Source organism: Zonotrichia albicollis, chromosome 1, assembly GCF_047830755.1.
Source record: "Zonotrichia albicollis isolate bZonAlb1 chromosome 1, bZonAlb1.hap1, whole genome shotgun sequence".
NCBI lineage: Eukaryota > Metazoa > Chordata > Aves > Passeriformes > Passerellidae > Zonotrichia > Zonotrichia albicollis.
In genome coordinates this window covers 84,017,365-84,032,632 of record NC_133819.1, presented here as the reverse complement: position 1 = coordinate 84,032,632, position 15,268 = coordinate 84,017,365, and the positions used below count along the sequence as shown (strand labels likewise).

The 15,268-nt window shown below is 38.2% G+C and overlaps 1 protein-coding gene across 4 annotated transcripts in view; it reads left to right on the top strand.

The window, feature by feature from the left end:
• Positions 1-15,268, top strand: part of TENT4A (terminal nucleotidyltransferase 4A) — a 57,975-nt gene that overhangs the window by 22,402 nt on the left and 20,305 nt on the right. For all 4 annotated transcript variants that reach the window (XM_026791772.2, XM_014265151.3, XM_005484267.4 and 1 more), the window contains exons 8-10: positions 5,121-5,247; positions 12,190-12,290; positions 12,533-12,705. In XM_026791772.2, coding sequence (XP_026647573.1) covers positions 5,121-5,247; positions 12,190-12,290; positions 12,533-12,705 — 401 coding nt within the window. The remainder of the gene's footprint in view (positions 1-5,120; positions 5,248-12,189; positions 12,291-12,532; positions 12,706-15,268) is intronic.

The window sequence follows — 15,268 nt, the reverse complement described above, 5'->3', positions numbered from 1 at the left end:
ATGTTTTAATCACTGCCAATAGCACTCTGGAGAAGGAGAAAAAAGTCTAATAAGGGCTCTGAACTGTTCCTCCTAGCATTAATCTTGCAGAAACGAGTAACTGTAGTTTAGAAGAAAGAATGGCTGTATGCTGTCAAAGAGTTGATAAGAATTAAATTAAATAAAGAGTTTGTATGGTGTGAGATAATATAATTCTTATAGGGGATAGTGTTTTGGCTATGGAAATGAAAACTGACAATATTTTGAAGTTATCTGACTGCTGTGTCTCATAGGGATATTCTTTAGCAGCTACCACAGACCTTCAGAACTTGCCAGGTGAAGCTGGAGGAAAATTACCTAGCACATATAGGATGGCTCTTTGAATCAGATCTGATGAGTACAGCCTCCTTAGATTCAGGCTTAATCACGTATTCCTACAGTATCTAAAATTGCCTGTCAAGTGTATGTTAGTACATCTAGAATTCTGTTAATTAGTTTAGTTCTGTTATTCCTTCTGTCCCAGTACAAAAATCTTTCCCAAGGGTTCAGGTCCTTGCCCAGTTCATAAGTCATCTCTGAGTTTGGGTTCAGATCCACTCAATGTCTGACTGTGGGTTGGTGGCAGTATTATGAAGGAGATGGGAATAAGTTATTTCCATAAAGAGTGGACACATATGTCTCAACTTAAATTAGCATAAGCTGCTGGTGAGTTTTACCCCTGCAAACCTGTGTTTGCACTGTATCCATGGGTTTTTAACTTTGTTTTTCAATCCTTTTTTTTTTTTTCTTTTTTTGCTTTATCACAGCTGTCTGTAAGGTTCCTGTCAAGCCTTGGAAGAATACTTGAAAAGATGGCTTCTTAATCCCAAAGTGAGACAAAAAGTACAGGGATAAAAAAACTCTCCCTTTCAATTTCTCAAAGATTATCAAAGTAGTGTAAAAGTGGCTCCTGTGAGTGTATGCAGTAGCTCAGCAATGGGATACTGATGGGTATAACTCAAAAGAATAGCCTTAAAGTGGTCTTGCAGGGAACAGAAATGTGTTTAGTGGGATTAGTTTCTTTAAGTTGGAGCAACAGTTTTTTATTCAGTGTGAAATGGAGGGTGATGTCTGGCTAAGAGATGAAAGATGTCATCAGAAGGATGTGATACATTATTCTGTCTGCTCATAACCTTCTGTTAGTTCCTGGATTTGGGAGGAATAGGCATCCAGGTTTCATACTGTGTTGTTGTTTTGGTTGTAATGGGTTTTCTTATATTCTCTTAGGTACTGCAGGGTTTCCTCAGAAATTCTCAGAGACTGATCATTGTGTGCCAGAAGATGATAATTTGTGTGATTTAAGAACTAGGATTCCAACAAAGGTGTCAGAAGTTGACACTTCAAGTGGGAAGCTTGTTGAGGTCCAGATTTGAGTTATCAGACTAATGTAGCAGTGATGAAAATTATTTCAATTTTGAAGTAATAATTTATACTTGGTCTTTGTACATAGTCTAAGATATTTCTCCTTGAGTTAGTGTCTTAGGACAGGGTTAGCATTGTCTAAAGGAGGGAGTTTCCATAAACATCTTGTAGCTGCACCATTTCACTTTCTCAAATCTCTTGTCTTTTTTGTAAAATATATAAAAAGTAAAAGCATTTAGTAAGGAGAGCTGCAAAGCCAGGCACCCAGAAGTTTGTTCACAGGAATATGTTGGAGCAGGGTAGATGATGTCATCTTGGAAGAGGTTTGTCTGGAGTTGTCTAGCAGTGTCCTGTCTTGGAAGACGTAACTGTTGACAGTTGACAAATCTTTTAATCTGTGGTTGTAAAATAAGCTTGGCACTTAACCCAGCAGACTGTGGAGGGGCTTGTTAATTTATACCTTTGCAAATCAGGTGATTATCAAAGTCCTCCAGTCATTTGTGATGCTCAGAACAGGAATAATTTTTAGTCTAGTTTCAGACTGGCAGTAGCTAGAGTAGCTAAATTGCTACTCTTTAACACCAAGTTTAAAACTTGGAGTTCCACCTGTGCAGCTCCATTCATGAGGAAGTTTGTTCTTCATTCTGAATTGCTGTGGGCAGTAATGAAAGTTCTAAACCTTAAATGTGTTTCCTTGGAAAAGAGAATCTTTAATTTGCAGGATTTATTATGCTTCATGTTGCTTGCTTCTGCATCTTGATAGGTCACATGTATGGGAAGTAAATAGATTTGAGATTGGCAACATCTATGAGATTATCTTTTCTAGCCTTAGTGGCTGCCCAGAATGATTCATTGCAGCTATTCAGTATCAGCTATTTATCATTAGAACCTGCAAATATATATGTTTTTGTGTGTGTATAAAACATTAGTGTTTATAAAAATACCCAAGTTCATTGAAGTTAGCATTTGAAAGAACCTCTTTAATACTGAATGTTGCAAAAAGCTGTTTACTAGCTAATAGCTTAACATGAATGGGTCTGCTGCAGTTCTAGCTCATGGTCTTACCTTTACCTTTTCAGGCCGTGTTCTTAAAACCGCTTCAGGTAAAGGAAGGCTACCTGATGGAGTGGTAATACTGATAGCAAGTGATGGAAATTTTGGACATGCTCCTTTAGGGATGAAGGCTTTGTAAGAAAGAATAAGGATTGAATTATACATGAAATCACACAGACCATTGTTATCTGCTAATGTACATCTGAGGATTGAAGTATGTATGTTTTTTTTAAAGAGTGACAGCATTTGGGTTGCGTGCTTTAACTGATCAGTCTAGATTGTGACCAAAGGAGGATGCTCAGTAATGTAAGACACGGTTCTCTAATGAGAGTCATCTCTCAGAAAAAAATCTGTTCAGGACAGCGAATGCAAATGTGTGATCTTCTGGCTTCTTTAATATGTTGTTTTGTGGATTGGCTAGGGTCATCTTTATACAGATTTGACAGATCAGTTCACAGTAGCTCCAGCTGCAGCCCAAGTAAAAGCTCTGCAGACTGTAAATTAATTAAAACCCATTAATTCAGACATTTTTATGAATGAGTTACAGGTGCAGAATGAGGCAATCCAGGAGCCCAAGCATGGTATGGCACAAGCTATTCTGCCTCTCTTCTCAAATCTGCTTCAATCAAGACTCGAACACAACTTCATTGATTAAAACTAAACTTCCCAAGTTTACTGTAATTGGTTTAGGGAAGGCTTATGATTTCTTTTGCTGGCACAACAGAGGAGGTAGTGACAACTGATGAAAGGAATAGCCAATATTTTGTGGCAGCCCTGTCTTCATTTTGGTGTAACTTGATGCAGGATGCATGCCTAATGTACCTGCCTAGAATTGGGTTAGACTAAACTAATAAAGATTCTTTGAGTGCACATTGAGTGTGTATTCTTAATTAATGTTATGTGAATTTATTGAATCAGTTAGGTTGGAAAAGAGCCCTAACATTAAGTCCAGCCATAGATGGACTTTAATTTAGTGGTAGGTGCAATTATGTGTTTTTAGTATGCATTCCATTTCTGTATTGCTTCTCAATTTAATTATCGTACATATCTAGGTTTAGAATGTCATTATGTGGCTGGACACACAGTAAGGGCTCTGAAAAGCCCTTACTGAATTAATCATTACTTTTTCAGTATAATTAACATTGTCTTCTGATTTCATGACCACTAAAATATTTTGGTCACTTTTCAGCCACCTTTGGAGTAAGTCCTTTTTGAAGTCTTCTCTGAAGAATGTGTGTTTCCTCCTAGATTCACTGTCCTAGGCCCACACTGATCTCTTTTTTTACTTCAGGATAGAGTCCAATAGCAAATAAACCATTTGGAGAGACTTCTGTAATAGTGGCTGCTGTATACCACAGTGGTGCATTCAGAGCAAGATACTCAGTTGTGGCAGTAAACAGGAAGTATTTCTTGATTGGTTTTTATTTGACCATGTGAATTACTTGGAAAAATTCTGTTTTCCCAAAATGCATTTATGTTTTCAGTTAATTTTCACTGATTATGCTTTTCTGTTAGAATGGCATTATGGTTGGGGAATTTTGAAAGGAATCTGTTTTCTACCCCTGGATGACAAATCTCAGCAGGTTTGTCTATGGTGGCTTGATGGACAGAATACTCAGGGGAGTGAGGCATTTCTCTAAAGTCAATCTCAGCCTTGTTGGAGTCTGTCCTCCAAAGGATGGATTCTGTCGTTTACCCATCATTTTTTCAAAGTAGATTTTTCATGGGCTCTGATCTGATTTTCGTATTTGGTGGTTCATGCCTTTCTAGTGTTCTCACAGCACTTCTCACATCATTCTGAAGGAGGGAACCTTGCACTGTAAGCGGTTTTCTACCCACTCAAGACCTAGTCCATATTTTATTCAATTTGAAAGCAGTTTTGTTTATGTTTCTTAAATTGAATGCTGACAGTGAATTTTGATGTCTGGTGCCAAATACATCCACATGAAGCTCCCAAATGCCTTCTGCTAGTAGCAGCAAGATTGTTCTAGGTATCAGATGGGTGATCTGTGCTTGTACATTGTCACTGATACGGAAAGTATACAACGCTCTTCGGCAGTTCACATGGCAATAGATTTGGAAAGAGTTCCAGTTAAAATGTCACTCATTCCTAAAGTAGGGCAGTTGAGAGTGCTACAAACTTGATCAAAAAACAGTACTTTAAAAGCTTCTGGAGTCTTTTATGATAGATTTTTGAAAAACTGGTTTATCCTGTGGAGATGAATATCTGTATGTACTGGTTTATTAATCTGTAGTTTTAATAAGGTTAAATAGGGTTTTCTGAGAGTGTCTGACATAATGAAAGTTACACAAATGAAATTTTAAAGTGAATTTGACCTGCAGGAGCTCTACTGGTAAGTGAGACATGGTCCTTTAAGCTTGGTAGGTTCCCTCTGGAAGACAGCTCTAAGAGCTTTAAGATGATCTCTGTGCTCTGTTTCTTTCAAGCACTATATACAGGTATTTTAGAAGTGGTAAATTGAGTGCATTATGTTAAGTGTCATTCCTAAGGTCAACTTCTTTTGCTGATATAGGCACTCTTAGGTGTTCTTGATGTGGCTAGGATGGGATAACTGGTTTAAACAGAATTAACCTGTATTGTTGAGGCTTCTGAGCTTTAAGTGTGACTAATGTTTTGGTAACTGATATTAAAAAAAGATGATCTGATGACTGTCACATTATTTCAGGAAACGACGTTGGCAGAAGTTCTTATGGTGCCATGCAAGTGAAACAAGTTTTTGATTATGCCTACATTGTTCTTAGCCATGCAGTATCACCACTTGCAAGATCATATCCAAATAGAGATTCTGAGAGGTAATTAGTTCACTTTTTCAATATCCATTTGTCTGTGTAATCAATTAGGAATGTTTGGTTCTAGATTCATAAAAGGAATGTTGTTATTTATTTAACTGTGGTTGTATTGAAATCTGCACAGAAATTTAACCTGCCCAGGGATATGAGAGTGCAATGCCTCAATGTGCAGCACTTAAATGAAGAGAGTATGATAAAATCCAGGATGAGTCCAACATTCTGCTTGAAGTATTTCAAAGGAGGGTTTGCTGGTTTAATGTTTAATATGATGCATGTCTGTATTGTGCCAGAAAGAAATGTGTGTTATCAAATTACTTGTTTAGACAATTAGAAAACTAGACAACAAGGCTAAGAATTTCCCTGGTTCTTTAATAAATGCTCCCATAAGCTGTTTTAAAAGATTTGATATGTATTTAAGAATAAAAAAAGACTTAAAATACTATATTTAAAAAAACCTAATAGAATCAGTTTAGTTTGATTGTATTGCCAGAACTGCCATTAAAAGTAGCATGCTTCTAGACATGGCATTTTTAATGCAGTTCTTAGTGTCTTTCATAGTGACGCAACCAGTACTTTGAGCTCTCACCTTTGCAATTTGTTTTTTGAAAGAGAGAGGAGAAAGATAATGAAGGCATGGCTGCCATGTGGTATTTCCATTCATGTGTCTGCTCTAGCACCTTTTGTTCTAACCCTTAGTGTCAATTTGGGCTAGATCAGAGGATGTCTCTTCCCTGAGACTTCCCTAAAATCCCAATGGCTTTGAGCTCCCTAGCTAATCACAGGGCAGGATGGCTGTAAGATGTCACATAAACCCCCTCAGTACAACTGCAAACTCTAGTCATGATGTAAACTTTCTGCATTAATGTCATTGGAAGGTGAAATAGTTTCCTCTAGTAAGTTTACATCAAAGCGGACGCAGTCTTTCATTTGTGAGTTTAAAACTGACAGTACTTGAGGAATGCCTGTAAATTCTTTAGGTTTTCAGTGGTGCTAAATTCACAGAGGTTGAGACTGCACTGTGATGGAGGTTCAGAAGGGGTATGGAGTGTTGCACTCATATTTGAGACTGCTGTCTTAAGATATTAAAGGTCACTGTTAAATGTGTATTGGCTGACAGTTCTTGGTACTGAATGAAACTTTGCTCTTACCTAAGTATAGGTAGAGTAACCTAGGGATTCCTGAAGTTTTGCTTGTCTTGGGTCCTGGTCTCCATTAACTTCTCTCTTTCTCTCTGAAGGATATAGTCATTATGAGGTGTCTGTATTTACTACAGGCATCAAAAAGTATACTTGTATAGCATCTAATGGGAGCCTCAGGTGTCATCAGTATGTGCCCTTTGCATGCACTTGCTACTGTATCTGGGAAATGTTTGAATTTTGTTCACAACTGCAAACCTGTGGAGCAGTCCCAGCAGCAGTGTTCAGGTGTCATGTCTGACCTGTTTGTGAGTTCTGAGCTGTCTGTGCCAGTGACATCTGAATCTCAGAACCTATCATGCCACTGGCTTGCAAGGGGAACAACATTCAACAAAGTTCTATATGCAAATAGTTCCCCTAGCACCAGTCTTGTCAGTGCCAAAGGACTTGTAAGTGCATGATGAGCTGTTTGGCAGCAAGTTTGTTGCAGAAGTCTACATTCCATGTTTGGTTTCAGTTAAACCTGATGTGCTTGGGTAATCCAGGTATGTTTGTGGATCCCTCTTCCTGCTAAAAGGCAGAGGGGTCCATGCTCTGTATAAAGACCTTTCTGGTGGCCTGACCTAAGGCCTGGCCATCTGGGAGTCTGTTGTCCTGATCCATTTTTTTCCCTCTTCGATAAACAATGGCCTCCATTTCAGACCAGGGACTGGCTTCTAGCAGAGCATGACATTCTACTAGAGGGATCAAGGCTAAATGAAGATTACTTGAAAGGATAGGAAGTTGCAGGAGGCTGAACTCCCCAGGCTGAGTTTATTCAGTTTTGTCCTAACTGGGGCTAGTTTTCTCCTAAGTAGGATGGTTCTTGAACTGTCTGCTGGGTTTGAATTCACATTTCCTCTTCCCAGGGAAGGTTTCTGTGTACAGAGTTCTGTTTTGTCAATGATACTCAGTAGATTTCACTTCTTTCTTGGTGATTGTTGTAGTTCTTTTTCAGGGTCAGTCCAACACAAAAATGTGTCTACATTAATTGAGGGCTTTCTAAAGAGTTGCTGCTTCTGATAGTCCAATGGGAAAAAAAAGTCAGATAGTAGTCCTTCAGCAGCATTGGCCTTTTTCTTCATCATGTTCTGTGGTGGCAAGTCCCACAGAGTAATAAGGGATAGATTCACATCACTCTTACCACCATTATCATTCAGGCTTCCAAATAGAAAATCTGAGGTGCAGTGGGAATTAAAAGCTATCTCCTATCATGGGAAAGCTTTTTTCTCAGTGGAAACAGTAATCAGCTGAATCCTGAAGGTAATTTTTACAGCTACAGAAATTATCTTAACACTATTTTGTCCTCAGTCAATCTTACCTATCCCCTTCTGAGAATGGTTTAGGAGAGCTTGATTGACAGTTTGGTTGATTTTATTAGAGCAAGCTGCTTCCTGTCATCTTGGAAAAAGGAGTTTCCTCTTAGGAAAATGAGACTGATCCATCTTGAACTTGCACAGCTTGTATGCAAGGTAAAGTTTGGTGTTGTCTTCAGCCAAGATGACTGAAAATTCTGATTGATTTCTTAATATTTAGGGCCACAGAGACATGAGTCTAGCTGTGAAATACAGTTATGGGCAGGATATCTTCTGCTTAAGGATTGGTGTTGGTATGTGCTTTGAACAGCTTTCATATGATCTTTGCCCCTAGCCTGTCTCTGGGAAAGAGCTCACTTCTTCAGTCTGTGAGGAATGATATTTTCACAGAATCATGGAGGTTCAGCTGTTAACCCAGCCACCACTGTGTTCACCACTAAGCCATGTCCCTCAGTGCCATGGTTACATGGCTTTTTAGTACACCCAGGGATAGTAATTCAGTGCTTCCCTGGACACCCTGTTCCAGTGCTTGACAACCTGTCTGTTGTTGAAAGTCTTTCTAATATCTAATCTGAGCCTTCTGTGGTGCAGCCTGAGGTCATTGCTTCTTATGCTTTCACTTATTATTGGTGAGAAGAGACCAATGTCCACCTGGTACAACCTCCTTTCAGGTAGTTGTACAGAATGATATGGTCCACCCTGAGCTACTTTTTTTCCCAGGATAAACAACCTGGATCTTCTCAGGACTCGTGCTCCAGACCCTTCACCAGCTTCATTGCCCTTCTTTGGACTTGGTTTTGAGACCATTTTTCCAGTTCTGTTTCTTGATGAACCACAGGAAACCTTAGCAGATATTTGACAACAAGCTCTCAATAAGCTCTGCTTATTGATTTGCGTTCATTTAAATAGTGGATTATCTGTTGCCATCCTGTCCATGGCCTTAATATAAAGGTGTAGTTTCATTTTATGCCTTGCCCAGGCTAAGTACCTGGCTACTGTCTTCGGTCAGCTGTGCTGTTCCTTCCTTCTCAGTGTGAATCTTGCCTTGCATGAGATCCAGCAGTCCTGCAGTCAGAAGATGGACTTTTTGGTTTGACTGAAAACAAGTATCTCAACGCTTCTGTCATGTCAAGAAGTTGATCCAGCTTGTGGCTGATGACGGGTAGATCAGAAGCATCAGGACTTCACCTTTGGGGCAAGAGGGAGAGAGTGGTACTGTATCGTTTCACAGCCCTAAGTTTTGCTGCTCTGGATGTGACAAAAATCCATCCTTAGGTTAATATTTATGTTTTGCAGATTGGGATGTTGGCTCACATGCTGGTCTGTCACATGGTTTGGCTAGGAATGTGTGCTCAGACTGCTTCTCTAAACAGCTCTGTAGCCACATTTGGGAAGCTGAGGAGGTCATATGCAATGAGGAATGGAAGACTTGGTTTTGCTGTCACTGCCCTTCAGTATAAATTAGGCTTTGGAAATCTTCTGTATTGTGCTAGACATGGCACAGCTGGATAAGGGAAAGACCTGTCATGCCAACAGGTCAGAGTTTGAGAAAGCCGAGGCAGTTTCCCTTTGCATGTCTGGCGTTGTCACTTACAGGTGATAGTCTTCAAAACAACCATAGCCAGGTGGAAAGTGATCTCTCCATCTCTGTGCTTGGAAAGTTGTTGGGTCTCTTCCTTATATAAAATATACTATGAATATATAAAATATTATTTATAAATATAGAAATGGACATATAGAAATATATATAAAATAAACTAGTTTGGTAAATAGTTTATTCCTGGTCTTACTATATGATAATATTAAGGGAAAAAACTTAAAGGGGCATCTTTCTCAGGAGACCTGATTTTACTAACCAGATAACAGTATTTTTTTATGTCTTTCAAATAAGCATGTTTGAAGAACTGTCTCACACCCCTGTTGAAATTCTGGCCTCAGTCAAAATAAAGAGTCAAAATAAAAGCCCCAAAAGTATGACATTTTTTCACAATAAAGGCAGGGTAGATTAATAGGGTTTTTTTTTTTTTTTTGTTCCTAAGCATTTTCAGTGTTGAAAATAAATCTAGGCACAATTTTCAAATGCTTATTTTAAAAAATTGTTCTTTGAACCCATGGATGTGCTTGAGTCCCATACATAGGAAATGGTGTTCTTTTGAGATCAATACCTGGTTTGATCACACTTGCTTCCTCTTTCTTTGCTACTTTATTAAGTATATGTCAGTATAACCTTAATCACCTTTCAGTTTCTCACGTCTCATAATGAATGTCTTTAATTTTGCTGCACCAGCAATGTACCATGGATCTGCCTTTGGACTCCTGACCTTGTAACTTAGTGAATTTCCTTTTTTCTACCTTTATACCAAAAAAGAGAGTTTGGAGCTTTGATCTCTGTGCCCTTTGAGAGGAACTGGTTAGAGTACATATTCCCCCATTATTCTGTGTGTGCAACTCTGCCACAAATTGTTGGTGTAGCAATCACTTCATCCATTTTGCCTGTTCTTCAGTACATTAGTCACCCAGTCTGATAAAATACCAACCTCTACTGTTCATTTTGCTTCTGCTGTATGAAATCATGACTCTTGCTTCACTTCCAGAACAGTGCTCCAAGAGGCATCAGGTTTGACAAACTCCTTATATATAATAAGCTTGTTACTCAGCCCATGTTCACTTTCTGGTGGTAAGACCACAGCTGGTGGTAGTTGTGAAATTTATGTGTAATCCTAGAGTAGAAGCTCAACTCTTTTTGAAGGCCTTCTCAGATGAAACTTTTTTAACTGCAAGATTTTCTTCCCTGTTCTGGTGCTGATGAGACCCAGCTGGTGCATGTTTGAGTCCCATAGTGGCATTGGTCTTTTGGGAACTGCACCTTTAGGGCTACAGCTGAATCTCTGCAGTTTTGGTCATCCCCATCTTCATTGTGTCTCCTCTTGCTCAACTTGCTCTTTGGGACTGAGAAACCAGAACTGCACTGAGTATTTAAAATGCTGTTATGTCATGGGAGTACACATTAACAAAATGTGATCCTGATTTATTTGTTCTTTTCTTAGTGTGCTCTGCTTAGCTATTGAACTGTGGTTCCCAAAGTTGATCTTTAATTACAACTCAGATCTTTCATTTCTGAGTGCTGAAAAGCACACCTATAATTCTGTGTGTAAAATTCAAGATTTTCTTTTCCAGCATGCATCATTTTATCCACATTACATAAACAGAATGGTGGATGACATGCATTCTGTCCTGGTGGCCCATCTGCAGCTGCACTTGGACTTGTAATTTAGATGATATTATTTGGTTCAGTGTTTGCTGGACTGACTTTTGCAATTCTAACAGTAACATGTATTTAAAGTTGGAAGACTAACATGGAACCTGTGATATTTGGTCTTGCCTGAGATAGTGATTGCTAGGATAGTAGGAGAATTATTGCTACCTAATGTGTTACTATGAAACCTAGTAAAGGTAGTCTAAATATATTAGGGTTTTGTATGTCCTGCCTTCCCATTGTACACCTAAACTAAAACAAAATTCCAGTACTGATACAAGGTACCTTTATGATGTGAAATACAAAATAAACTTTAATGTAATCATTGAAGATTAATAAAAATAACATTACCTGTTCCACAGTGGTAACTTTGCACAGCCCATTTTTGTACAATAGTAATTTCTTCATGTATCTTGAGTGTGGAGTTTATAGTTAGTATTTCAGTGACTAGTCTCTGATGAAAAGAAAGTTTGAAAATTTATCTCTCAAACAAGAAGACTCAAGAAGTATGATTCAAATAGCTGCATGTTGGGAAAGTGTGTTAGAAAAACACTACTTTGTTGATAACTGGTCACTGTTCAGCAGGACCAGGTAAGTTTCTCTGAGCCTCTCACTGTTACGAGTTTATTGAAATTCTACATTGTTTTGGAGCCAGTCTGTTTCTTGTTCCACTACCTCACGATCCATGGTACTTCCTTTATAATTGTGGGGGTTTTATCACCTTATAAATTGTTTTGTAAATCCAGAAGCAAGGATTAATGAAGAACTGTCTCCACACAGCCAGTTATGGTGCTGGGATGTTTTCTGTCTTCCATACATCCCATACCTGCTTATAATCCAGATTCTGTGGAAAAACTTCCTGTATGGAGAAATGCAAGAACCATAAATTGCTTTTATCAAATATACTGTTATCAGCATGTGCATTCTTTATAGTTAATATGCATTCCATTTAGAAATAGAGTAAAAATCATACCTGTGTGTCACTGCTTGCATGTTAGTATGGTAAAAGAAAATAGTATGAATATAAGTGGTGCTTCAGTGGATTAAATGGTGTGCTAAAAAAAAAAAAGGTTCAAAAAGAGTTTTTGGTTAGGGATATCTTAAACTGACTTTTAGTGTAATTTGGTAGCTTGTTAAAATGCTTGCAAATATGTGACCAACAGTCTTTGTTTAATACTTAATTGAAAAATTTTTTTAGCACATTAGGTAGAATCATCAAAGTGACCCAAGAAGTGATTGACTACAGGGCCTGGATTAAAAAGAAGTGGGGGAGCAAAATTAATTTATCACCTGAACTTGGTAGGTATAGCAGGAAACCAACTTAAAATTTTTTCTTGACTTTGATGTAATTCAAAATACTCATGCCTTGAAATGAATCATTCAGATATACAGGAAAAAAAATAAAAGGAACCTGTAACTTTCTAACCCAAATTAGTTTTTTCTGAGCCTGTTTTTCAGTTAGCTTGTTAAACTGCAGCTCTTCAAGGCCCATGTGTTTGTATTCTATGCTCTTTAATGATACTTATGTTTTCTGTTAACAGATAATAGGTTGAAAATAAGAGACCCAATAACTCTCTGCAATGGAGAACAGCAGCAGAACAGAGACTCTGAACCATCTTACAATCAGCACTTGGCATTGTCATTGGCCAGCACACAGCAGTTATCCTCTGGTTCATCTGCCTCTTCTGTATCATCTCTCTCCAGCAGTGACATTGTAAGCTTTTTTTTTTAATGGGTTAAACTAGTAAGTAGCAGAGATTATCTTCAAAGCCTCAATTGATACAGCAGTATATATAACAGTTAATGGGATACTGTCCCTAAACTGCTACAGCAAAACTGTCATGTTCTCTGCTCAGAAACATTACTGAAATCAATTTTTTTTGTTTGTTAATTAAATGGGTCTTATTTCCATCCTGAATCTTTGGTACCCTTTGTGGTAAAGTTAGATGTAACGAAATATAACAACTCAATTTAACAGTAGCTAATTAAGAAGAGGAGAAATGCCTTCATATATTCTTCCATTAAGCAAAATCTTCCATTGTCAAATTCTGGTCCTTGTTCCCCATACCTGAAATTGAACATGAACATTATATTGTGCTGTGAAGGTGAATAATACTCATTATTTTCAGCCAAGCAGTCAGTTCATGTTTTAATGGTAACAGGGCACTTGAATAAACTCTTGTCACCTTCCATATTTTAAAGTAGTTGCTGGGCTTTATTATAACTTCCTGGCAGAGGACGCTGCAGTCTCTTGAAGTATGTTCTCAGACTCTTTTAAGGTTCTGCCAGGTGGTTTTGTTTTGGTGTAAAGTTAAATCAGTGCAGATTACAAAGCACAGCACTGTAAGGCATGAGCAGCTCATTGTGAATTTTCTGAAGCATTCTGTCTTAGGTAAAGGCATTGATGGAAGGAGATGTAATATGCAGTCAACTATGACAGTGAATAACTAGATGATGCTAAGAGAGTTCCAAATACCTGTTTCTTGACTGCTTTCAAAAATTAATCAAACATGGAATTAAAAATTGGGAATTGTATTTAATAAAAATTTAGTAACTTTTGAGGGACAATCACCTCCTATATATGTTCTGATTACTTTCTGTGATTAATTTATGCTACTGTTCTTTTGAGCTTGAATTGCCTCTTTATGCCACCTTCAGTAAACAGGACAAATGTTTTAGTTGTACCATCTGGCTAATGAGCAAAGAACAGCATGATACTTGCCAGTGGTACTATTAGCCATGCTCCTGGTTTAAGTATATCAGTGGAAAAGATTTTGCTGTAATAAATTTTATGAAAAATGCAAATATTTGCTTATTATATTGGGAGTGCAAATGTTGGGTGGCGAGTTATGAACTCCCTTTAGTCCTGTTTAGCCTGATGTTGAAGGTGAAACTTCATTGCCTGATGCCAGAGAAATTAATGAAAAGTGAAAGGATCTCAGCAAGATGGAACTGAAATCTACTTGGGCATTCACAAAGTAAAAGGAAATGCTGCGTTTTCTAAGAAAATAAAAAACCATGTCCTTGTGAGAGAGGCCAGGTTATATATTGGCATCATGTCTTTCGCAGACTGATAGTATGTTAACTTAATTTGGAAAGGAATGGCAGATTTCTAAAAAATGACTGATGAGTTCATCCTGCTCTTACTTGGGCTTGTGAAGAGGACAAAGTTCTGGCTGAGCAGTCCTGAGCTGCACCTCATTCAGGAAGAGAAGCCTATTCTGCCATACTCAGGTGATCTGTGCCATGATCTGGCATAGGGCTGTGCCCAGGTTGCATCAGAGGAACATCTGGCAGGTGTGACAATTTGGTATTTGTGCCAGAACTTCTGGTGCATTATTAATAGGCATGATGTGATGAGCTTTTCTGTCAGCTTCAGAAGAAGGTAATTATGAATATGGTGCATCTCATCACTTTAGAGTTACATGCAGTGTTACCTCTGACCTTGTGGAAGGATTGTTCCTCAGGAAGGATTCTGTAATTATTTAAAGTTAAATAATCTGAAATTTTCTGGTACTGGAAGACTCTGAAAGCAAGGTATAGATTTTAAAGAAAATGCAGGCGATGAGGAGACCCCACAGTTACAGCTTGCTGACCTCTTCCCAATAATTAAGGGTTTATTTTAATAGCTAGATATTACTCCCTATGTCACTATTAACCTTAAGCACAAACTCTACAATAAGAGATTGTTTCAGCAGGTGTTTTTCATGACTGCAGAATATCTTTTGCTGTTTGTGAGATGCAGGATCCTATCTGTTAAATCATAGGCACTAGATAGCGTAGTTGCTTTTCTATTTACTGCTAAAGTTTCACTGGTAATGGTGATCAAGTGGTCCTTTCTGAGTTCTACCTGCCAGTATAATAGAAGTCAGCATACTTTAGGAAGAGGAATTAGGCTTGAAAACTTGTGACATTACTTTCTCACATTGCCCCTCTCCAGCCATCCACTGAAGTAGTTATATTTTGAAGTCATCACATCACTGTTGGCTGGTGATAAGTCTGTAGGCCTTGCATATATTTGTCAACATGTCCTGGAACCAATATTGGCAGTATATATTGAGTGTGCAGGCATTATCAGAGCAGTGCAGTATTGCTCACAGGGATCCTAGAATTGTTATTAAACTCTATAATTTAATAGTTGGTTGCAATACAGCATGCTGTTTGGTTTTTAAAGATTTGCTTCCTTGGAGTTCTGACAGCATTACAGGTTTTGCATCAATAATCTGTAAATATGACTCAGCAGCTGAATGGATAATTGTTCTGGTGTCTTGGACTTA